The sequence below is a fragment of the Diadema setosum genome, chromosome 12 (assembly GCF_964275005.1).
Source record: "Diadema setosum chromosome 12, eeDiaSeto1, whole genome shotgun sequence".
Lineage (NCBI taxonomy): Eukaryota > Metazoa > Echinodermata > Echinoidea > Diadematoida > Diadematidae > Diadema > Diadema setosum.
The window spans coordinates 16,206,194-16,230,759 of NC_092696.1; the positions used below are offsets into that span (position 1 = coordinate 16,206,194).

Sequence of the window (24,566 nt, forward strand, 5' to 3'; positions counted from 1 at the left end):
CTTATAGATAATAGATGTGACCAGGAACGCACAGGATCCAGGGATGGCCACACTGATCTTCTACATGGTGCAGGACGGAACCAAAGTTCCTGCAGGGGAGTCCAGCGTGGTTCTCCAGGAGTTGAACATGCAGGAGATGACACTGTACCTAGGAGTTGCTGTATACACTCTGCCAGCAGGTGACTTAACTTTTCTTTAAACTTTTCAAGGTTTGAATCCTGCTCGAGTATGTACGCCTATGATTTTTTTATCATGGCTACTACTAAAACACTGATCAATTCAGTGCTTATTTACATCGATGTAGGGCAATTGTCAATCAGTTGCAATGAAAACATCTCGACGGAAGAATTTCATGAATTTGAATTTCAAAGTTCTTGTTAACACATTAAGTCGTGGCAAGGGGAACGTTTTATGCAAAGTTATTATCTTGGCATTGTTACTTAGTTGGCACCTCTTAATTTTCACGTTTGTCTCATATTTGAGAAATAGTTCATGGAATTGGTTGCATTCATTAACAAATCAGGTAGAAATGTAAAAAACCAACAACAACAAAGCAAAACAAAAAAAAAATGGAGAGAAGCAGTAACTGTAATCTTTAAATATATTGCCAATTCAAAGTTCAATCATTACAAAGCGATTATAGGCTTTTAAAGCATTCTGCAAAAAAAAAAATGTGCATGAAAACAAAAGGGCTGGAGTTGAAAAACTTTTTTCTGTACCCTATGTAATACTAACAATAGACATAACAAAAGAATAGAAAATATGTATGAAACTTGAAAGATACAGCAACAATTCACAAAAGTTTGGTTAGAGAGACTTGATGTGTTCGTTTCATATCATAGCAGCAGCTGTTAATACTGATTCTATCATCTCTTGGTGTTTCAGTTTCAGCGTTTTGTTCAGTTCCCCTCCATATTTGTTAAAAACACCGCAAAGTGAGCAAACACAAGGCAAAGAAAAGAAAAGAAGAAAAAAGAACTCCCAAATGAATACAGACAATCACTAGATGAACGATGTGGACCTTGGGGAGATATTTAAAAAGTGTGTAAATAGAGAGAGCCATAGCACAGGTGTTCACAATTAATTACAAATACTTGTTAGGACAGAAATTTAATCGTCATGAAATGATGCCCCCCCCCCCCCCCAAAAAAAAAAAAAAAAAAAAAAAAAGGATAAAAATCAGAGGAAGTAAATCAGAGGAAGTAAATCAGTAAGAAATTTTTGGAAAAAAAAAATCAAACACACGCAAACAAATTATGCATTGTAAAATTTTACAGAGTAAGACAAATTGACAACTCCATGTGATGTACTGTAGGTGTTGAGAAACTCTAAATTTGTTTTGTGCACAAAATTTCACTGATTTTCATTTTTCTCAAATATTTGGACACAGACAGAACTAATCTGCTGAGGAGGAAACACAAAAAAAGACCCCAAAAAAAAACTGGAAAAAAAAATAATGTATTGCTCTTATCATACCAAAACAGGATGGAAGAAAAAGAAAAAAATAACCCTGTGGCACTCATTTTTTTCCTCTTTTTTTGACAGAATATGAGCCGCAGACCACGGAGATGCCAACGGCCCCACCAGACATGCGGCTGTGGATCATTGGGGCCGTCCTGGGGCCCCTGGCCTTCCTCATGCTGCTCTGCCTGTGCTGCTGCTGCTGCTGCAACAGACGCCCCAGGAAGGAGGACGGCCCCATGGACCCAGACACCTTCAAGATGCTTCAGTTCAAGGCAAAAGTAAAGAAACAAAAAAGTGGGAGGGGTAGGGAGAACATTCAAGGGGAATTCCAGACCCATTTAACCCATTGAGGACGGCCTGATTTTGCCAGAACACGCATTTTCCATAGACTCCTGCCCGAGTATACTCGGGACTCATCCTCAACGGGTTAAAGTTGGTCTGAAAAGAATGAATAAAAGTTCATACGCACAACAGTGGAAATTTTGTTAAAATTGCATAAAATCAGGGAAGGTCTGAGAAATGTGAAGCTTTGTTAATATTTGCAGTACAATTCTTGAACAGTTAATATAAATATGTAATGCAAATAAGCTAGCTGATGATGTCATCACCTCACAATTTTCCATTGACTGTTGACGTTAAACTGACAAAAAAAAATTTCTGCTGTACAGGTGGAAAACAATGATATTTCTGGCTGAATAACATCAAAATAATGATATTTCAGACATATCAGGATTGCATTTGATCAAAATCACTGGAACTACAAACACTTCAAGATTTTGAGTATAAACTATATGGCAAGTATTAACTTTTTTTTTCTGATTTTAATTTTTGTTTTAAATGTTTCCTAATATTTATCAGAGTTTAGTTTAGTCTGGAATTCCCCTTTAAAGTGATACTGCACTCCACATGCACTTTGACCTAAATTACTTTGACAGAGTATCATTAAGCAAGGAGACCATTGAATGAGTTGTTCAGTTTGAACAAAACATGAAAAAGTCATGGAATATTCCAAGTTGCACACGTTTTCTTGAAGCAATGATAATGTGGTACACATGCACAAATATGCAAATGAGATGAAGTGATGATGTCATCAGCTCACATGTCTCTCATTGGCTGGTGCAAGAAAATTTCAAACAGGTTTTCTCTTCTGTCTCTAATTTATCATGTAGTAACAAGTGCAGTCAACCTTGCTTAAGTCGACCTCGCATAAGTCACATAATCGCTTTATATCAAGAAAGTCGAAGGTCTTTTTAAGTCCTCTCTATCTTTTATTGAGTTTAATCCTTCATAAGTCGAATTTTATGTAACTCAAATCTATTTCTTCAGTCCAAATAGATTCAACTTTAATAGGCAAGGTTGACTGTACAGGGTACCGAAGTGTCGCATCACAGCTGTTCATTGCCACGAAAACTGGTTATGAACAACTTAATGTACCCTGAATATCGGTGAGCACAACCGATGCCATGAACTATGGTTGAGCAAAAGACTGTGACATCATCCTTTTGGTACTGTATGATTGTTATTCAACTTTTCCCCATTCTGGTATACACTTATATGTCCCCCAGTATTCATCTCTGTCTAGTTATACCCCCTTTATGTTATCCTCCTTGGATAAATTCTATTATGTGGTAAAGAAGAAAAGAGAGAGAGAGAGAGAAATAAAGGATACCATATCACCCCGAGACCATTATCCCAGTCAAGCAAACCTCATTATATTGATAAAGGCCTTTTCCGCCTGTACCTTAAAGGGGATGGCTAGTAACCGATCAGTGGGAATCAGTAGGAATGCTGGGGGATGATTGTTCCAATCCTTGTGGGATTCATTTAAGAGTACATTATATATCTACTGTTGTGTGAAAATGATTTGCTTCAGAACGGTCTCATATTCAAGTAATGTGCAGATTAATGCCCCGTCACTGACCAGGCACGCTAACCTGGAAACATTAAACTGCACATTACTTGAATATGAGGCCGTTCTGAAGCAAATAATTTTCACACAACAATAGATATATAATTTACTCTTAAATGAATCCCACAAGGATTGGAACAATCATCCTCCAGCATCCCCACTGATTCCCACTGATCAGTTACTAGCCATTCCCTTTAAAATACCAAAATATATTCTCGTATAAACATACTGAAATTAATTCCTGTAAGTTTTATTATTTTTAGTTTTGATGAGGTCATTATTATACACTGTATTTATGCTATGATTCATTCATACAAATGGAGAAATCAAACAAACAGAAACTGAAACTATTTTTTTTTTTATGTTTTTTTAAATGAAAGTCAGCTATGACAAGAAATGGAGTAACCTACCAACTACAGTATTCGGAAAATGAGGCAATAGCAAATCCGTGTAGTTTCTGATACAATGCTACTGTCTCTTATAAATTCAATTCAATTCAATTCATTTATTTTTCATTCTTCTTTTTTCCAACAAAACATAACACATAATAAATTTGGAATTACATCATAAACATAAACATTCGACTTTGCAAAAGATAAATGATACAGATAAACGAAAGAACACATACTGGAAAAAAAGTACAAAGTTATGCTTCAGTTGAGAAAAAAAAGAACTGAGAGGTCCACTAAAAACCAAGCTTGTATGTTGTGAACCACTCAAAAAATGAACAAACTTATGAATTACTTATTTACAAATACTTATCACACTACGACAGAACAGAACAAGACAGGAGAAATACAAAAGACATGACACGACTTGACAAAAAAAGACGGAAAGAATGGAGAGAGAGAAAGGAAAAGAAAAAAGAGAGAATGCCTACACGCTGAACTAGGGAAATGGAACAGGGGGTGATTGAAAATGTGCTTCAGAGGGCTGGTACTGGACGCAGCTGTGCAAGGATTTGATGGCTATTACATAATAAAACACGTAATCAATTACGCAATAATGAAGCCAGTGATCGAAAGATTGGTGGATGGATGATGAACCCTGAGGTTGATGAGATCTAACTAATAAAGAATATATCAGAGAGGATTTAAGAGAAATGATTTCAACTTGCGCTTAAAAGAATGCAAAGAAGGTGAATTTTTTATATCACAGCTTAATGAATTCCAAAATCTAGGACCGGTGTATATAAATGTACTCTGGGCTAATAAAGTTCTCAGGAGGGGCAAATGAAACTCATTAGATTGCCTAGTGGGATAATTATGAAAAAACTGGTTCCGTGGAAACATTGAATTGAAAATACTGGGAAGTGCATTAGCATTGTAATTAAACATAAACTGACCAAGCTGTAAAAAATACAAATCTTTAATTTTCAAAATCTTATATTTATTAAACAGTGGCTCTGAATGGGAAAGTGGTGGGACGCCACAAATAATACGAAGTGCCTTTTTTTGCAGTAACAGTAATTTATCTAGCAAAGTTTGATGGGCACTACCCCATGCTAGGAGTCCGTAATTAAGATACGGTAAAATTAGAGAAAAATACAAGGTCAACAAAGAGGACATTGGAATATGAGACTTGAGTCTATTTATGATACCAATATTACGAGAAATTATGGTACTAATGTTAATAATGTGCGGTCTCCATGAAAGTTTATCGTCCACTGTGATACCAAGGAATTTTATATGAGATACACGTTCTAGCAGAGTGTCATCAAAAATGATATTTGTGCGTAAAGCTTCTACGGAATTGCTAAAAAGCATATACTTAGTTTTCTGGAGATTAAGTGATAATTTATTAGCTCTTATCCACTGAGTAACTTTTTTCAATTCGGAATTAACAATGCGTACGAGGAGAAGTCCGGACGATTTTGAATAAATTTCACCATAATCTACATAAATCAAGGACCATAAAGACTAAGTTTCATTGAAAAATTCCCTCCCAACTCGTCACAATCGATTTTTTAGCATCACTAATTTTGAATCGTAACTGTTCAATTTCTGTACGCCAGCAAGAAAGATCACGTGACGGCGTGACGTATTAGAATCACATTGCTTTTTGTTTGGAGCGTCAGCTGGCTCGGGGAGCCCAGCTTGAGCAACGGCGATACGGGCCGAGCAAGCGGTAGCGTTCGGCGTGGTTCCGGCCATGCAGTGGATGCACGCGGCATGATCTATTGCTTCACTTCGAAAATGTCGATGTTTGAAGCGTTTGGGTGTTCTAATAAACCGGGCGATGGCCAGAAGAAGAGTTTTTTTTTGCCATTCCGAACCCAGAAAATGAGCGGGAAAGGTGCGCAAGATGGCTCTCCAATATTTTAATTGACAAGTTTGTCGTCAAAACTTACAAATACTACTCGTTGCAGCCTCGTCATACTCCCCATCGGCGGCGTAACTGCAACCAGCAGCCCCATACGTATAGCGTAATGGGGCTGCACACTGCAGCATTCAGGATCATGATAAGGTAGTATCGCGGATGAATATAAACTTAAAATCGAAAAATTTCTTCAATTTGAAGACTTACCAGTGAAGTTGAAGTATTGACAACAGGCTTCGGGCAACGCTTGGTTCTGCCAATAGTCCCATTCTGTTCGAATTAATGACTTCATGTGACTCGGTCAAGAGCAGCCTGGGAGAGTTACACTGAATTGACGGCCAGCGCATAACTGGTTGTCAATGGATTTGATCGTGCGCATGTGATGTGTGCGCAAAGAGATGTCTCTTTGTCTGTGCGCCTGTGCTGGCCGTCATAATTCAGTGTAGCTCTCCAAGGTTCCTCTCGACCGAGTCACATTAAGTCATCAATTTGAACAGAAAGGGACTATTGGCAGAACCAAACGTTGCCCAAAGCCTATTGTCAATACTTTGACTTTACTGTTAAGTCTTCAAATTGAAGAAATATTTCGATTTTAAGTTGATATTTATCTGCGATGCTATCTTATCGTGATCCTGAATGCTTCAGTACGCAGTCCCATTACGCTATGCGTATGGGGCTGCTGGTCGCAGTTACTGGCGGCACGGTACAATGATGAAGCTGGCGCTGGCGTTTCTTCCGCGGTTCAAGTTATACTGTCGTAATTTACCAACGTCAGACATACTCAACAGTCTCGGACAACAAGAGAGGCAATAATTCTGAAATTGACAGACTGATTTCAGATTGTTTACACTCAGAAGTCGAACAAAACGATCGCGGATTGTGATAGCATTTGGCAGCAGCAGACGTAAATGTATGCCTGATCACTCTGTGATGACAACAATAGCCAATGAATTGTAAGTGATAGGGTGGACACTAATAAGCACGGCAGTATTACAATACATATAATATTTCAATAAAATGAAAATGTTATAGCATTGCAACTATTTTACATTAATCTTTGACGGATTTTATATAGATATATACCGAAGATTATTTGAATAAAGTAATACAGCATTTGGCAACAGCTCTCCTAAAACAGTGTACGGACTCCTGCGGTAGCGCCAACTAGGCAGACCTAGGCAGGCATGCAGATACCGTGCTGCAGTCAGCAGTGCAATTGGAGATCGATGCGTAGCTGGGCTGCGCTCGCGGTGCTCTGCTGAGGAAAGTGAGTCTGTGACGTCACGCGCAATGCATCCTGGGACAGATAGTACGAAGGGCTGCTCGCGACAGATTCGAACATGAAGAATTACCTTATTTTAAAAAAAGTCATAGTAAATGTATCTGATGGTCTTTTCTCGTCAGGAAAAGGGTGATAGGTTCATGAAATATTGTTCTTTACACGGGAAATGGCTGATAATCGTCTGGACTTCCCCTTTAAGTTGCAGATGCAAAGTAGGCCAATCAACTAATCATGGTTAAATTCTGATTTTCATCTTTGTTTTATTGTCATCATAATGAGAAAACTTGCCTCAGCCACACTCGACATACTGTATCATGGTCTGATTCATTCCGCACGGAGGCCGCTTAAAAAAAGCCGAAGGTTATCCCAGCTTTTCTAGACTCGCTATTTCTGTGTAGGGATTTTATGAGATTTTGGGGTAATATAAGCTGACTCTTAAGTAGGGAGACATACAATGTATAGTAAGAAAGAGAGGATCATATCGGGATTGACTCGTGGAATTAGCACCAGATTGAGGAATGAGGCAAATAATTGCATCAATTTGTTTTACAGGCATTACAGTCATGTAATTGAGACCACACTGCATAATATCATCTAAAAGTTCTTCTATTCTTGTGTATTTTACAGATTCACCGACACTCAACATCCATTTTTATTTTTCAACCATTTTTACATGAATAATTATCTCAAGACATTCCGGTTATCTCATTCTTCTCATTTTGCATGGACTGAAAAAGAAAATTGAAATGCAATTTTGCATCTCCGTCTGCCCACAGTATCCATACAGGCCCTACCCTCCAAGTCAGCAGGATCAGCATCTCCAGCCGGTGCCGCGGGGCTTCGATGTCGTCAAGCAGGACTATGCCAACAGCGCGTTCGGCATGGAGGGCGGCACCACGGAGAGACAGCGACGAAACGAGGAGACAGAAGTGATGATACAGAGGGAGCTGCCAACAAGGCAAGTGGGACGTTTTCTTAACCCTTTTTGTGCCAGGGACTTTTGACAGAGTGTACAATGCTTATCGGTTTTGTTTGTTTGTTTGTTTGTTTTTTGCCAATCAGCACTCAGAGCACACAAAGGATTATTAAAATTGAAATTCTGGGCTAAAATTTTCCATCGATCATTGTGCAAAAACTGATGAAAATATTCAATTCCTGTGCGATAAAAGTGTTTATTCCCAGCAGAATAATGATCAGTCAGAAAGGATTTTAGAATTAGGATTTTTAGGATGTAGGATTTTAGAATTAGGATTTTTAGGATCTAGGATTTGAGATAAGGACATAATTGCATTGGAATTATCTCACATTCTGTGGTTGTTTTGTAAATTACTCTAGACTGGTATATTTGAGTGTAAACACTCAGGAGTACTTATATGACGTGCTCTGAAGGTTGTCTTAGTAGTTTGTTTGTTTTTTTTCATTCCTAAGAACTCTCAGACAGATTCTTTTGATACACACTGGCACGCCAAAAATTATACAAGGACGTGTGCCAGGACTTGCCTAAATGTTGACTTTTATTTTGTTATCCACATTGGTGACACGACATTAGCTCCTGCAACAATTGCTCCGGTCATATTTTCTCCAACGACTTGGATTAGGGTTAGGGTTGTGATGGGACTTTTAGGTTTAGTTTGATGTGAGGATTAGGATTAGGGTTAGGATTATGCTTGTGCATAGAATTTATGTTCGGCTCTAACAGAGTGCAGATATTTCATTGAAGCAATTGGCGCAGGAGCAAATGTCATGGAACTATCTGCATCAAATCGCAGTGTGTGGAATATGAAAGCCTGAGTTTAGAACAATTGACCATGAAATCAATCATCCTACTGAGCGGTGTTGAGAGAAACCATTGTGAGGAACTGAAAGTGAATGTAATGGCCTTAATCGATTCCTGAAAGCATGGGAAAGTATGCTCTGCTTAATTTAATCTCTGTTGACCAGTCGTTCATTGCTGCGTTCGGAGAGAGCGGCTGCCTTTGGTGTCACAAATTCTCATCAGCTGGCCGTGTGTTTGATCTCGGAGGGAATTTGATGCTGTGCGTGCAAAAGTCACATTAAGTTTCAGTCTGAGGTGTGAAACACGAGCCATCGTCGGCCAGCCCGAGCAGACAGTGGGTGTACCGTTGTGACACTTTGTCTGTCTATCCGTCTGTCTGTCTTTGTGTCTGTCACGACACATGCTTGGGTTAGCCTCATTTTCAGGAGCAATCCATATTCATTCACCTGTGCTATAGATATATGAAGAGCAAAATGCTGTTCTTTCCTTTTTTCAAGTTTTGTCAGTAGCCCAACGATTTGACATGGAATACTTTTGTCTGAATATCAAAATGACATGATAGACGTACATCATTATTTTGATTGAGTCTGGGCCCACTGATATGTTGAAATTATGGGTATTTCACCGAGGGCATAATGGTGGGAAATGCATAGGAGAGATCAGAACATGAAGCCATGAAAGACAGTGAAAAAATTCTTGCTTTCACCATTCAGTTTGTTTTGGTTTTACCTCGGTAAGTTGCTTATCTTGCCTCCTCATAATAACAAAGTGCCTCACTGTTTATTTCTTACCCCTTCATTTTTCCTCTCGTATCTTCCCCTGCAGATCAGTTGAGGGTCACAAATCCCCCATCTTACACCCCTCCAAGAACCACTACACTGCCGGCCACTCCCCCACGCCAAGCGGCTCCTCAAACTCTTCGCTGGTCCCGCCCCTGCCCCCCAAGGTATGTTGGAGTGCACACCTTATGAATGAAATATTCTCGTTAGCAGTATTTCCGACTCAGTCACAGAAGAAACAAATGTCACATGTTTTACGAATTCTGTTCTCATGTGTGTGGTGTAATACAAGTCAGAGAGTGGAAATTCAAATTCAACAAGATGTCATATTGTATACAAAATACTTTCACGTTGTAGTTTTGATACTGAAGAACATTTATATTGCACAGCTACTGTAATAATATAGTAGGCCTACTCTACTGTGCATACAAAACAGTAATCATGACATGCATAATTGAAACCTTTTATTCATGTTTTTGCTGTGGTATCACATTGCTTAAAACATGCTAGTACTTCCATATTGCAAAATATTCCACGTAAAATATATGACATTTAGGGTTAGGAGCTGACAAACTCAAATATGAGTACTTCATTAACAGACAACTCGTTATGAAATGGTGCAGTTACGACATTATGAAATGATGCAGTGTATTCTAGTCACAAGAATTCCACATTTAGAGTAAGATGTGGATGAACAAGAAGAAATTTGATTATTTGAATAGGAGTTGCGCCTTAGAACAGTATGTCATCCTACTGGAAAGTGGAAATGGCAGCGGTGTCATATTGCCATGAGTTCATTTCAAGGCATCCTCTTCACATATTTATTTCATGCCAACAAGAAACAGATGTATGATGTTTTTAAAAGAAATTATTCTTAAACACTCTGTTCTTGAATACAGGGCAATTTTTTTCCTCGTTTGGTCTACCATGAGAAATACAGCATTAAAGTGAAGATGAATACAAGTTGAATATCATGCTTTGTTTATTAGAAAATCTTGTCTTTCTAAGTTAAAAAAAAAAAAGAAGTCTTGTAGCCATGACATGTTAGATTTTAAGTACCTGGTATGATAGATCACACAACAGAGTGTAGAGCCTAAATATAGGCTATGACATTAATCACATAGCCAGGTTTAGATGCAGATATATATTTTTTTTCACATCATCAACATCAAATAGTCTATAAAATGTCCTTGAAGGTCCCATTTTTTTTTTTCAAGGGTCTTTTGCTATCATTGCCACCTTCAATTTTTACAGTTGCCCTGGCAGCAGCTATACAACAAGCAATCAGCCGAGAATGTCCCTGTTATGGCCATGGTAACTGATACTGAAACATAGAATAGTTGCTAACCTCTTTGTTTTGTTTTATTTTGTTTTGTTTTCATAAAGAGAGGCTCTGTCATAGAATAGATTAGTTGCCCTACATATGTACATCGGATGATTAATGTGTATGGTAGCCCTACTACATATCGACCACCCTTTTTGAAACCGACCTCGTATACATTGGCGCACAGAACGCTTAGTACGCACTTCACTGGGTGCAGAGCACATAAAAATGGATTGGCTTTGACCGTTGATGAAGATTGTGTGGGAAAACGCAAAAATTCACTGTTCATTAATGGTTTTAATCAAGGACAAAATTTCGAATGAATATTTTCACCGATTCGTAATGTAATATCTATGGAAGTTTCTAAAAAGCTTCGTACAACACGGTGTTCAATACAACTCGGTTTGCGTGCATTGTCAATGCAAAAACAGCGGGCGATCTCAATAAGGAGCTTTACTGCGGGGAGCTGAAACGAGGCCACGCAAGTTCGACGGTGATATTTTTGCACTGAAACTTCGAATCGAAAAGGGAACAACGGCATTTGATAGTGCTGGATTTTCTCAATCACGTAGGTCAAGTTTTTTACGTGAATTTCAGTGTTAAATATTCTTATCAAGCAGATAAACATTAGGCGGTCGATGAGTAGTAGGTCCAACCATATGCCCTTGTATTAAAAGTGAAAATTTTCCTTCAAATAAATGCCATTCAGTCTTGAATGAGACTAATCATCTCCAGCATGTCCCCCCCCCCCTGATGTTTGTACATTCAGCTGCACATGTACATGTGGTAACAGATTTCCTGTGTAGTACAATACACATTCCATTGTTATGCTTTACTCATGTTGTCATAGCTACAGTATCGATGGTGTATGTGATTGTGTATTTTTAATGCACTGATCGTCTATTGAGGCCTCATTTGAGTTGTGTATTTCTGGCTGCCATTTCTTTTGTTTCCCTTATTACTGGCCATTGACTGAGAATAAATTCTTGGAAGGAAGTTAACAGGGGAATTATGAACTAAATTCATACATGCCATACTTATTCTAACTTATGAAAGTAAAGCAAGACTCATGTACAACTTACAGTGTACTATTGAAGTATATTAGTAGTGGAGAAAAAAATAACAGATCGTGTGAAATGTTAACCCGTTGAATACGGACTGATTTTGATACAACATGCATTTCCCATAGACAACTGCCCGAGTATACTCGGGACTTGTCCTCAACGGGTTAAAGTAATTAATTCATTCAAGCTTCCTCTAGTGGTTTCCTATGGGTGTAAATTGAGTTCAGGTCTTGCAGAATGTTATTTTGTCATTGGAACACGCACACACACACACACACACACACACACACACACACAAGCACACACACAAAAACCAAACTAACGAGTGCACATCCAAACAAAATCTAAGTAAAGCTTGTTAGGACAGTCCTTTGGTATGCCAGTGCTGGTAAAGAGAGAGAGAGAAAAAAAAAGAAGGATCTCTGATACATGAAGATGAGCTTCACTTCAGTCTGTACTACAAGATAGTAACTGTCTTGGAGCAGTAAAGCTAACGTATTAACTGTTGTTTTTCATGTGAAATATTACACTACCAGCCTTCCCCCCCCCCCCTCCTCCAAACTCTTCAAGTCTGAGAAAACACATGTTTGACCCTTAACCCACTGACTTATTGAACCCTTTTGCAGTTTTGTGGTGACATTTGCTTATCATCTTAGTGGGTAGAATGCCTGTACCACATCTGACCTCTAGAGGGCAGCCTTCCATTTTGTCAATACTGATCTGTTGCATGTCTACAGTAGAAGCCCATTCAAACTGCTCTTTTCCCATTGGTTCAATCCGATTCCCTTCTTCAGTCCATAATTTGGCAACTACAGTATGCCTGCCCCTCCCCCTTCCTTTAACCTGTTGACTAGTCCCGAGGGTTAAAGACAGCAACATCACTAAATTGTTACATCACCAGGGCCCCGTTGCTAGAAACTTTGCGTTTAAACGCAACTTGCAACTGATTGTCACTGGACAATCAAAATCATTGTTGCATGCATGTCTTCTTTATAGGGCAGACCCTGAGCCAATCAGAATGGTTGTTTCAAAATTAGCAATTATTTGCAATTGATTGCAACTTTCTTGCAACAGGGCCCAGGATGATTTAATGTGGACAGTTTTATTTTTTCCCCTTCTTTTATTCATTTCTGTTCAGGAAATTCAGCAGATGTTATCAATGGGAAAATCTTACTGGGCTATGATGCCATACCTGCAACGTATTCTCATGATTAGTATACATTGTAGAATGATGCCACTGTTTCTGGAAAACATGTCAATTTTTTTTATTTTTTTTTTTATTTTTTTTTTCATGCCTGTGCTGGAAGGGTGCCGGAGGTATTATTTTTAAAAATAATTTTGACCAATTTTATCTAAACTTTCACAGTTCTGTTCTTTTTTTTTTTTTTTTTTAGTGTCAGATTTTTTTAAAAGTATGGGATAGTTCTGGTTGAGGCCTAACTTCAAGTTTCTAGAATTTTTGGGTGAGATAATGAGAGACCTCTCATGAAATATGAAGGGGCATACAATTCCAAGAGAAATTTAGCGTTTATTTAATGAAAATTGGTTTTGAAACGGCTGAGATACCCAACACAGAGCAATACTAATAAAAGGTGGGACCCACCTTTTGTTTTAATTTGTTTTTGGATGTCTTGGCCATTCCAAAACCGATTTTCGTCTAATAAACTTTGAATTCCTCAAAGAATGATATGCTCTGTACTATTTCACAAGTGGTTTCTTGATATCTTGCAAAAAGTTAAAAGCCCATTTCTCATTTCCACCAATGCTATACCATCCCTTTAAAGGACAAGTTCACCTTCATTAACATAAGGATTGAGAGAATGTAGCAATATTAGTAGAACACATCATTGAAAGTTTGAGGAAAATCGGACAATCCGTTCAAAAGTTAAGAATTTTTGAAGTTTTTGTGCAGTCACCGCTGGATGAGAAGACTACTGCAGTGTATGATGTCACATGCGTACAACAATATAAGGAAAATATAAAGAGAATGTCACAAAATTTCATCTTTTGAAAAAAGTGCACATTCCCTTGACTCGTTACTGATTATAGTGATATATGTTATGGGTAATATTATTTCCATTGCCTTTAGAAAGAGGCAAGTCAAGTGCTCATTTATTATGCAAAAAAAGTGAAAATATGTTGAATTTTCTTCACATTTTCTTTATACTGTTGTACTCATATGACATCACGAGCCTTAGTAGTCTCCTCATCGAGCGGTTCCAACACAAAAGTTTAAAAATTCATAACTTTTGCATCGATTGTCCAATTTTCCTCAAACTTTCACTGATGTGTTCTACTAATATTGCTGCATTCTCTCAATCCTTATGATAATGAAGGTGAACTTGTCCTTTAATTCTAGATTTTCACTCCATCATGTCAAAATCAAATTAAGATGTAAGACTCTGATAAGTTTCACTTTAATCTAGAGTTTTGTTTCTCTGCCTGTCGTACAGACAAAGGTGCCACCACAGAGGGCACTGGACTCGAGCTTGAGTGGGAGCGAGGCTGGGGAGGAGCTGTACAAACAGAGGAGGGAGTACATGGCTGCCCAGGAGGAGATCAGCAGGGTGCTGGAACCAGAGCTTTTCTCTTCCACGGGAAGAAAGAGGTGAGGAATGAAGGACGGGGTCTGAGAGGGGGCAGGGGTTGTGTGGAGGGGTAAAAGGGGGTGAAAGAGGGTGGAGGGCAGCTTCAAAGGCATTATTTACCATTTGCAGATGAAACTAAAACCCAGCTTTAGTGCATCAAAATAGTTATAAATGGGAGTTAGGGATAGAAACAACCAATGTAAAAATGTTAATCAGTATAATCAATGCTAAGTATTGTAAAATCTACAAAATGCGAACATTACTCGTGATAAAATTGTTTCTAGAATGAAAAGGCTTCAGTTATGGTTTAATTGAGGAAAAATAGTGATATCTCCTTTTACAGTGTATTTTAGGCTTTATTACAGAATCTTTATATGGTAGGATGTTTTGTGGTACAACAAACCTACACATATGCATCAAATGTGATAACTCGAACATTTTTTAAATCACTGCTCCCAATGCTAAACAATACCTTTAAGAAGAAGGAAGTAGGCAGAATGGGAGGGGCGAGGAGGGAGGAAATGGAGGGAGAAGGAGGTAAAAAGGAGGAAGGAGTCTGAAGGGTGATGGTGGTGGAGGGGGAGGGGATGATGGGAGAGGAGGGGAGTAGAATGGAGGGAGAAGGGGGTAAGAAGGATGAAGGGGAGCGAGATACATTTGTATGGGAGAAAAAAAAAAGAAGTAAGAAGGAGGAAGGGGTCTGGTGGTAAGAGTTGAGGAGGTTAGGAGGAGGGGGAGGGAGGTATGGGAGAAGAAAGAAGTATGAAGGAGGAAGGGGTTTAAATGATGCAGGGTGGGGAGGTGATAAGAGGAGGGGAAATGGAGAGAGAAACAAACAAGAAGGATGAAGGGTGAGGGTTGATGAGTTTAGGAGGATGGGGAGGGGAAAATAGGTATGAAGGAGTGGGGGGGGGGGGGTAATGGGGGAGTAAGTACAGTGTAGTAAGAAGGAGTCTAAAGGATAGAGGGGGAAGAGCAGAGGGGCAGGGAGGTGATGAGGGGAGGGGTAATGGAGAGATAGAGATAAGGGGAAAGAGGGGTCTGAAGGATGGAGGTGGGGTGGGGCAAGATGTGTGCTGAAAGAGGTATGAAGGAGTTTGAAGGGTGGAGGTGATGGGGGATAGCGAGAAAAAGCTAGGAAGGAGGAAGTGTTCTGAAGGTTGGTGATTGGTTGGGGGTGCAAAATGCAGATCGAAAGAAGTATAAAAAAATATGAAAATGGAAGGAGTTTGAAGGGTGAAGGGGAGGAGGTGATGAAGGGGCAATGGAGGAAGAAAGAATAAGGAAAGGGTCTGAAGAGTGGAGGTGGGTTGGGGATGAGCAAGATAGAGCAGAATGAGGTAATGAAGGGAGGGGGAATAAGAGAGAGAAAAAGGCATGAGGGAGGAAGTGGTCTTGGAGGAAATGAGGAGGTCAGGGATCACACACACACACACACACACACACACACACACACACACACAAAGAAAATGGATAGAAAAAGAGGTAAAAAGGAGGAATTTTCTAAAGGATGGAGTTAAAGAGGAGGGGAAGGAAAATGAAGTACTTGATTATATGTCTTTGGTTACACAGATTTTTTGTTGTATCTTGCAGCCAAAAAGGCAAGTCCAGTGCCAAGAAGGGTGCCGTGCAGAAGCTGAAAGACAAGAAGATCGAGAGCGAGCGCATCGGCGGTCCCGGCGGCGGCGGGAAGGGAAAGCTGAAGAAGATGGAGTCGTTGCCGGACAACCACTACGCAAGGGGCGGAGTCAATTCACAGGTGAGGCAGAAGACATCTCTTGGGTGAAACCTACCAATGATATTTGACTCTAAGATTGATCTCATGGCGGCGCAGCATTCAGTGATTTGAGCCCAAAGAGGTTATATCATGACTGCTTATAGTGGGCGACCTGTTTAATATGTCTGTGTTCTCAAGGAGGGTTGGAATGCTCCACTAATAGTGAACTTCATTTCGCACGTACAATATGTGCTACGCGTGCTGGCAGATCAATTGTACAGGACGTCCTTCAACTTCTAAACTTTTATGCAAGTCCACACTCTTGGATCTGGCTTCTGCTTGTGTGCTACCAAATCACATTTTTTCCCTGTGAGGGGTAAGCCTAGGGCTTTGCGTTGCTCTGTGCACTCTCAGCTGTTGTGGCAGGTGTGACAGTAGCAAGCTCATAGATGTACGACCTAAACACTAGAGACGACGCAGCCTTCCGGGTTGGACAATGGAAACAGTTGTCTCGCGCACATGCAGAATTTTTGGCCTAACTAGCATTTGTGTTGCAGACCTAAAGCTCGCTTGTATTATCAGTCCTGTATCTAAAAGGAGAGAAAGATAATGTGTGTGTGTATGTGTGTGTGTGTGTGAGAGAGAGAGAGAGAGAGAGAGAGAGAGAGAAGAAAGGGGCAAGATAAAGGAGGAGAGAGAGAAAGAGAGAATCAATATTCTGACTCTTGCTGTGGGAAAAAATTGGATGTCTTGTCAAAGTATTGTGTGCGTGTTCGTGTGTTGCGCAATGTTTACCATTGCAGTTGTGACTGCCCTCTTCTTGGGCTCCATTTCATAGAAAGCTGATTATGAAACCTGCTCTGGCTGCAGTGACATGTGTTGTGGTAACGACAAGAATCGCGCTGCCTGATTGGCTGCCGCTAGGAGCAGATGCTATTCTAGCCAAAATTGCTATCCTAACATCTGCTATGTAATGAGACCCCATGTACTCCAGGGTGTTGGTGAAGATGCATGATGTTTGCCAGCAACTGTGGTCGTACAATCTGCCATACTGAGCAAAATGGTTCTCAGAGTCAAGCCATGTCTGCCAGAGAAAATAGACGTTGATTGTGGAAAAATGCTATACCAATGTCTAATCCTCAAAGAAAAAGAAGATTATTATGTGGATTCATTTAGAAAAAAATGCAGAAAATTTCAGGAGATGCCTGTGTGAAGATTGAGACAAAAATCAGATAATCCTTTCACGGATATGATTTTCCAAAGTTTTGATTACATTCAATTGATATGGCACCCTTAAAGGTTTACGCAACATTATGGATGCACTGTTCTCTACTAGAAATTCATAAACAAAATTGACAGAAATGCCTATTTCTTCAGAAATACTCAAATTGATCGTGCCTTTACATTATATGCATTTGGGTAGATGAACAATGACAGCCTCCAGTTTTTCCAAATTTAATGGAATCTGATTTTTTTTTACCACTAGCTCCATGAAAGAAGCAAACATTTTGTGAAAGTCTACACATGTATTTCAACAACCAATGTAGAGCGGCACATCCAAGAGTCTTCAAATCGTTGCCTACAATATGTAGTCACGTTTGAATGGAGTAAGGATTTCATGAAATACAACATGTATCTCTTTAATGGATTGTCAAATTGAATTTATCATATTATTGTGTGTGCGTTTGTGTCCTCAAATATTCTGCATGTTAATGAATTCACATACTTTCTGATGACTGTGCTGCTTTAACTTCGAACTGTTTCTGGAAATATTCTTACTGTATTCAATGAATGATTTTACTTGGGGAAAAATACATCTCTGAATAGATTGTCCACTTGCATTGAGATTTTTTTTTTTTTCAATTGGGTTTCTTCACATATTTTGTATTTCTAGAATTCACACATTTTCTGAGAACTGCATCCTTTTCAAAACCTCATCAGAGCCTTTTCTGAGATAAACAGGCAGACAGCAAAACGTTCAAACTCCATTCAATCGCTTCCTTATCTTGTCCATAATGAGAATGAAAGTCCAATGATCTGTGATTGTGTGTAATGGTCATGAAGTCATCGGTGACAAAGACATTCTTCACGCACTGTTGGATGTTGTGATAGCTCAGTCTTGAACATCTCTACAAACATTTTTTAAACTTTGCAGACTGAGCTGCATGATTGTTTTCAATTTTAGTTTCATTCTATTTCTGCAATCTTTTCTTTCAAGACTACAATGTCTTAACCCGCTGAGGACGGTTTGATCTTGCTACAACAGACATTTCCCATAGACACTTGCCGGAGTGTACACAAGACTTGTCCTCTACGGGTTAATGAAATTACATCAATAACCTAAAGATTTTGGTAAAATTAGATTGTAAAATCAAGTTTTACAAACAAATTTAGTACTTGAATTAGATACAAAATACAGTAAATTGCATTTTTTTGTTCCATGACATGTTCCATGTTACGGGGGCTGTCACAACAAACATACATAATGATGCTTGATGAAATAGCAGCCCTTTCCTTGTGATAATGTGCAAAGGAATTAAAATAGAATACTCAAGCATTATTATCATTTTTTTTTTTGTTGAAATTATGCAGACACCAAGGAGATGTCCATAAAATATTGAGCATGGTAAATCTGGTAAGCCAGAATTTTACACTCTTTTCCAGAGTATTTGACAATCTTTTAGCATACCGGTACACTGTTTTCTTTATGTAGCTCGTCAGCTATGTACTACAATACTGGAAACACAGGGTAGCATTTCTTGTATTAAAGACTATGCATCCAAGACTTCTCAGACTAGGCATATTGTAAAGCCGCACCTCTCGTTGGTAAATATTTTAGAGAGTCATTAAAAGTCTGCAGCGTACATTGATCCATATGAATGCAGACACCAAGAAATCCAAACAATATGCAGACATTCTATATTGACACAATGCAGGTAACAAGTGGATTGGCAAGCATGGTGTGTTTTTTTTGAAGTGTCAAGTTTTATTTACATGTACAAGCAATCAGGAATTAATCCGAAATCTCCATGGCAACACCTGCAAAGAGATTTGAATCATGTGTGCTGTTTATCGCTCAAACACTTGAGAGAAAATTATTTTTTGTGAAAAAAAAAGAAGTTGTTCAGAAAGTATGGAAAGTATGTCTGACAGAGTTTGCAATTCCATATTTTTTCAGCCAACTTTGGCATTTCCATGGCAACTACAGTCAGCATTGTTGATAATTTGTACTCATGTTAGTAGTAATCAGATCCTTAAATGCTGTTTGCACAGTGGACAGATCGAAACAGCTTTCTTTTTTTTTTTTTTTTTTTTTTTTTTTTTTACTTGCTTCCTGAAATGGTTCCCACACCTTTCAAAAATTATCAAAAGATGTCGAACTTCTTGCACATACAATGCCAAAAGTGAAACTATGATATTCAAATCTCATGTTTCAGTGACATGAGGTATGGATATGCCAATAGCCATTTCATGCTACAATCTTCTTACAAAAAAAAAAAAAAATGAAATGTTGTGAAAGTCATTGTGTCACAAAAAGAGATCCCGTACTTAGAAGGAATAAAATTTAAACTAGAAAAGCACTCTGAGAGCACAGACCTCCACCAAGCAGCTCTACTTTCCGCTGATGATCTTGCTCTTCCATAGAGATCAGTGATTTCCACCTATATGTATGCATGTTGAAAAAATTTGCCCGATTTCCCAATATAGAAGCCTTTGTTACGTCATAAACCCTCAGCTGCGCGGCGCGCCTTGCTCTAATGCAGAAACTAGAGCACGCACTTTAGTGCACGTATGAAAACCTAAAAAATGCGCAGCTTGATTTCCCAAGTTCATTGACCCTACCTGCCAAAATACCGAAAATCCTTCAAAAAATCCATAAAAATTTTCGGATCACTACCAAAATTTAATCATCTGTTCCTTTTGTCATTCTCAACCTTCCCTGCAAGTTTCATCCAAGTCCGTGCACAACTTTTTGAGTTATTTTGCACACGGACAAACTAACAAACAAACAAACCAACGGTAATGAAAACATAACCTCCTCCCTTGGCAGAGGTGACAAGCATATTTCTACAATAAGATGGTAGAGACTCCACCCGCAGCATCTCTTAATAAAATAAATAGGAGATTCTCCCGCCGGTAACCCCTGGCAAATTCTGATTGCACAAAAGCATGCGAAAAATATTATGAGCTCGTAGCACCCACTAACCAGCGCATACTCAAGTCGTGATGCCCCTTGTGGCTGGGGTCCAGGGCCCACATCGTGGCCCGGGAAGCTCAAGCCCTTATACAGCCTCTCTGCTGCGATCTTAGCCTTGTTTTTAAACACATATGACTATTAACACTTAAGTTGGGTTTAAGGAAGCTGATTTCTATTTAAAGGTACTAGCCCACATTTGCAAACCCACGAAAATCAAAACTGCATAAAACAGGTCCAATATGACTTCAAATACAAGTTATAACAGTGTACCTCACCTGTCGCTCTTTGTCTATACCATTCGATAAAAGAGAGAAAATCATCGTTTTAAAATCAATTTTCAAACCGGGTCAACCCGACCCAAAATCGAATTACGAGCGCGGGCTATAGCTACGTACATTGTACATGTAACACGTACGTGGACCGGAGCTAGCGAGCGTTATACGCATGCATACGGATTACGGTGCATTTTCATTTATTTTTATGAAAGTAATGGACTAATTGGAACGAAATTTTGCACAGGTGTTACTGCAATCATACCCAAACTCCATGCTAACTATGAGACCAATTGCTGCAGGTTTACAAATGTGGGCTAATACCTTTAAAGCAGGAGAATTAATCATCGTAAGGGATGGTGTAGTTTTGGTTGAGATGAAGAATTTAGATTTTAACTTTTTGTGAGATAATCAGAAACCACTGTTGAGAAATTGAAATATCAAAGAGCATACAACTCTGAGAGGTATTCAAAGTTTATTTGTGAAACTGGGTTTTGAAATTGCTGAGATATCCAAAAACAAAGTAAAACAAAGTGGTCCTAATAAAAAGTAGGTCCCTCCTATTGGAACCTTGTTGTTTCTGGATATCACAGCCATTTCAAAACCAGTTTTCATCAATTTGAAATAAACTTTTGAGTTCTGCTTAGAATTGTATGCTCTTTCATATTTCATTAGAGTTTTCTCAGTATTTCATTAAAAACGATGGAAACCTGAAGCCTCATCTCAGCCAAAACTAAACCATCCCTTTAAGCTGGAGGCATACTCCTAGAGTGGGAAAAATTCAGTCTCAAGTGGGAGATTTTGAGAAAGTTGTCTCAAGGCAGAAGAGTTGGAGTCTCTGAGATGAACATAAGAGGCAAGTTTTACATCTGGCTTTTGCATTGACTTTTGCAAGAGGTCGTACACCTGACAAGCACACCACACAAAGAAACAAGGTAAAAACCTCAAGGTCTACATATTGCTTGTAAACTTTACAGTGCAGAGGAGTGTGCTGTTTGCACGTATCATATTACAACTTACATAAATATCACATGAAGACACCTAATAATACAATAATAATACAATAAATTTATTACATAACCAAAGATAGAGTGACAAAACCAACAGATCATGATACATTTTATGTTATATAACGTACTGAAAATTTATTTTTTTCCCTCTCTCTCTCTCTCTCTCTCTCTATGCGCACAAACATTGATAGTATAGTTATTTTTACACATACATTGTATATATTACTCTTTTGTATTGCCTATCTTTTCAGACTCCGTTCATGCAGGTTAAAAGTGGTCACATGTAGACTATTTTGAGTAAAGCAGGCTGTTATATTCTCTTCATGTTTTCTACAACACTATAGCAAAGATAAAGTGGCCTTACTGTTTTCCTTGGTAGTTTTGTCGTTGTTGTTCTGCTCAAAATGAACCTTATTATACAAAATAGAGAAAGGCACTTGAAATTAGAATTTGGTATCAGTGTCTGACACGAGTCCTCACAGTACATTTCAGTTCTCAGAGTCAATATTGTGCTCAGACATGAGCTGATCGTGGGGAAGGGGGCTACGGTATGTCGGGGCTCAGGGGCGGCCCGTAAAGTATCGTCTCGATCTCCCGGACGTCCGCGTCGTACGGCCTCGCGCCCCTGGCGCCCTCGTTGGCCACTACCCTGTCCAGGACGTCCTGCAGGGCCTGACTGCAGGCTGGAGTTCCTCGGACCAGTCGCCTGATCTGGGGCTGAGGCATGTTGGTCAGTAGGAGGACCAACAGGGCTAGGTCCTGGCGGTCCAGGTCCCGGTTGTTGGCAATGCGCGGCAAGTTTTTGCGCAGCTCAGTGGTATTGCTGCTGCGGAACAAATGGTAGAAATCCTCGGCTTTGCTCGATGAGTTCATGATGTTGCAGCGCTCTGTTCCCACAGCTCACAGACGCACACAAGAAAAGCTATTGAGGAATGATTGCCCCAAGTTTAGAGAACCTATTGCCGTTACTTACAACTGCACACAGTCCAGGAGAGAGTAAGATCGTCGACCCTCACTCAAAGGAAGAGTTCAGTTGATCAGGGTGGCGGCAGTTGGAAGGCTTGTTGGATTTAGCCGCAACACTCAAACAGACTGGTTTGAATGGACTCTTGAGATAGCCGATGTCGAATTCAGCTGCAGACATGCATCCCTGGCAACAACATTTCTTGAGAACGTACATGCAGCCGACTGAATGCGATGAGGAGTGAGGCTTTGACGTTTGCTCAGCAGATGAGGGCGCACACACTCCACCTCACACCCAATCCTACCAGGTGCTCAAAGTGTCACTTGAGGCGTGTCTTCCTTCTTGCTTGGGTAGTGATGTTCCTGACGAAAGAAACAGAAAGAAATCAGAGTCTACAGAGCATGACCAAACTATTCTACTGTTCAGCTGATTGAAACAGCAAATCAAGTCGGGAGGTGGTGGTGATAGTGGTGGTGGTGGGGGGGGGGGGCAGGGAGAGGGAGCGACTAAATCAGCATCTATTACCGACAGCTGCCCTGATGTCTGGTGTCTTTTATTGTATGGTATGTCTTTTGGTTTTTGTTTCACTGTCTTGTTTTGTTCAATGTTCTGCTGCACTTCCTTAGACAACAGGAATGTCTCATGAATGGAAAGCAAAGAAGAGGGTTTCATATGTCATTAATAGACTCAACAACAATAAAGTCTGCGCTTGTTGCTATGACTGCATTTACGAGGAAAACATTTAAGAGGCCTGATTCATTACATTTGACCAAATATCAACCATTGAACACTAAGAATTCCTTGTTTGTTTGTGCAGAGTTCAAGCGCGAAACAAGATATCGTAACAAGCAACCTAAGTATGAAGAACATGTTGATTTGTTATGATGCGGCTGTTAAGAAAAAGCAGAAACTAATGTCAAGTATGTGTTTATAAAACCAGATTCTGTTCTGCTAGATGCCAAACTTCCATGTGGTATTTTTTTCCCCATTTGCTTTACACTGTCAGATATCGGTTTCAGATCATAGACACACCAAAAAACAAACAAACAAACAAATAAAACAAACAAACAAACAAAAAACAATTGAAAGAAAAACAAACCAAAACTTAGCAACCAGAGTTCAGGAACAATCTATTAACATTTTTGTTGGTGTATAGTTATAACAAAATGGAAACAGATGGTATTTATAAGCTCTGATTTACTTTGGGAATTCCAAATGAGCTAAAGAGAGCAAAAATAGCATGCATCAAAATCCATGTAAACTTCAGCGTAGGAATGTTGTTCAGCTTTGATATTTGAATAGGAGATAAGACTGCTATTAAATAACTTTGTTGTTTGGGGAATCCCAGAATAAGTGGGGGCGTGGGCATTGCATGACATATGAAGGGTTTGTTCGCAAAAACCGATAAGTCCATATTTGCCAAATGGAGATATTTGCGATTAAAGGTCAAGAAAAATAAAGAGAATAATAAAATTTTTGCTTCTTTTGACCATAACTTCAAAAATATACCTTTATATGTAGTGACCAATATATCATTTAAAAGGTATTATTTTGTACTTTATGACAGAGACCTTACTTCAAAATCTTCAAAAATGGACTCATCGGTTTTTGCAACCAAACCCTTCATATTTACAACCATAGGGCGTACAGGGAATGATCTAGAATCCCGAGAGAATGATCGTCGTACTGGTGCTTGTGACATTGAAGCGTGAAGAATGTTGTGTGATGCGAGACGCCGTATTAATCAATTGTGGGATTCTTCTCACACCTTTATTAATGCTTATTGGGATTTGTTCGCCATTTGGCATGCACACTGCGAGTGCTTAACCTGTTGAGGACGAGTCCCGAGTGTACTCGGGCAAGTGTCAATGGGAAATGGGCATGGTAGCAAAATCAGTC

General features: G+C 39.3%; 2 protein-coding genes across 2 annotated transcripts in view; one reads left to right on the plus strand and one right to left on the minus strand.

Moving 5' to 3' along the window:
- The window catches only part of LOC140235754 (uncharacterized), a 60,236-nt gene that overhangs the window by 17,509 nt on the left and 18,161 nt on the right, over window positions 1–24,566 (plus strand). The window contains exons 4-9 of the mRNA XM_072315767.1: window positions 8–179; window positions 1,546–1,742; window positions 7,751–7,932; window positions 9,577–9,697; window positions 14,372–14,526; window positions 16,100–16,265. Coding sequence (XP_072171868.1) covers window positions 8–179; window positions 1,546–1,742; window positions 7,751–7,932; window positions 9,577–9,697; window positions 14,372–14,526; window positions 16,100–16,265 — 993 coding nt within the window. The remainder of the gene's footprint in view (window positions 1–7; window positions 180–1,545; window positions 1,743–7,750; window positions 7,933–9,576; window positions 9,698–14,371; window positions 14,527–16,099; window positions 16,266–24,566) is intronic.
- On the minus strand, window positions 21,837–23,018 carry LOC140236167 (uncharacterized). The gene has a single exon (XM_072316134.1). The coding sequence runs from the start codon at window positions 22,574–22,576 to the stop codon at window positions 22,247–22,249; it is 330 nt and encodes a 109-aa protein (XP_072172235.1). The 5' UTR covers window positions 22,577–23,018; the 3' UTR covers window positions 21,837–22,246.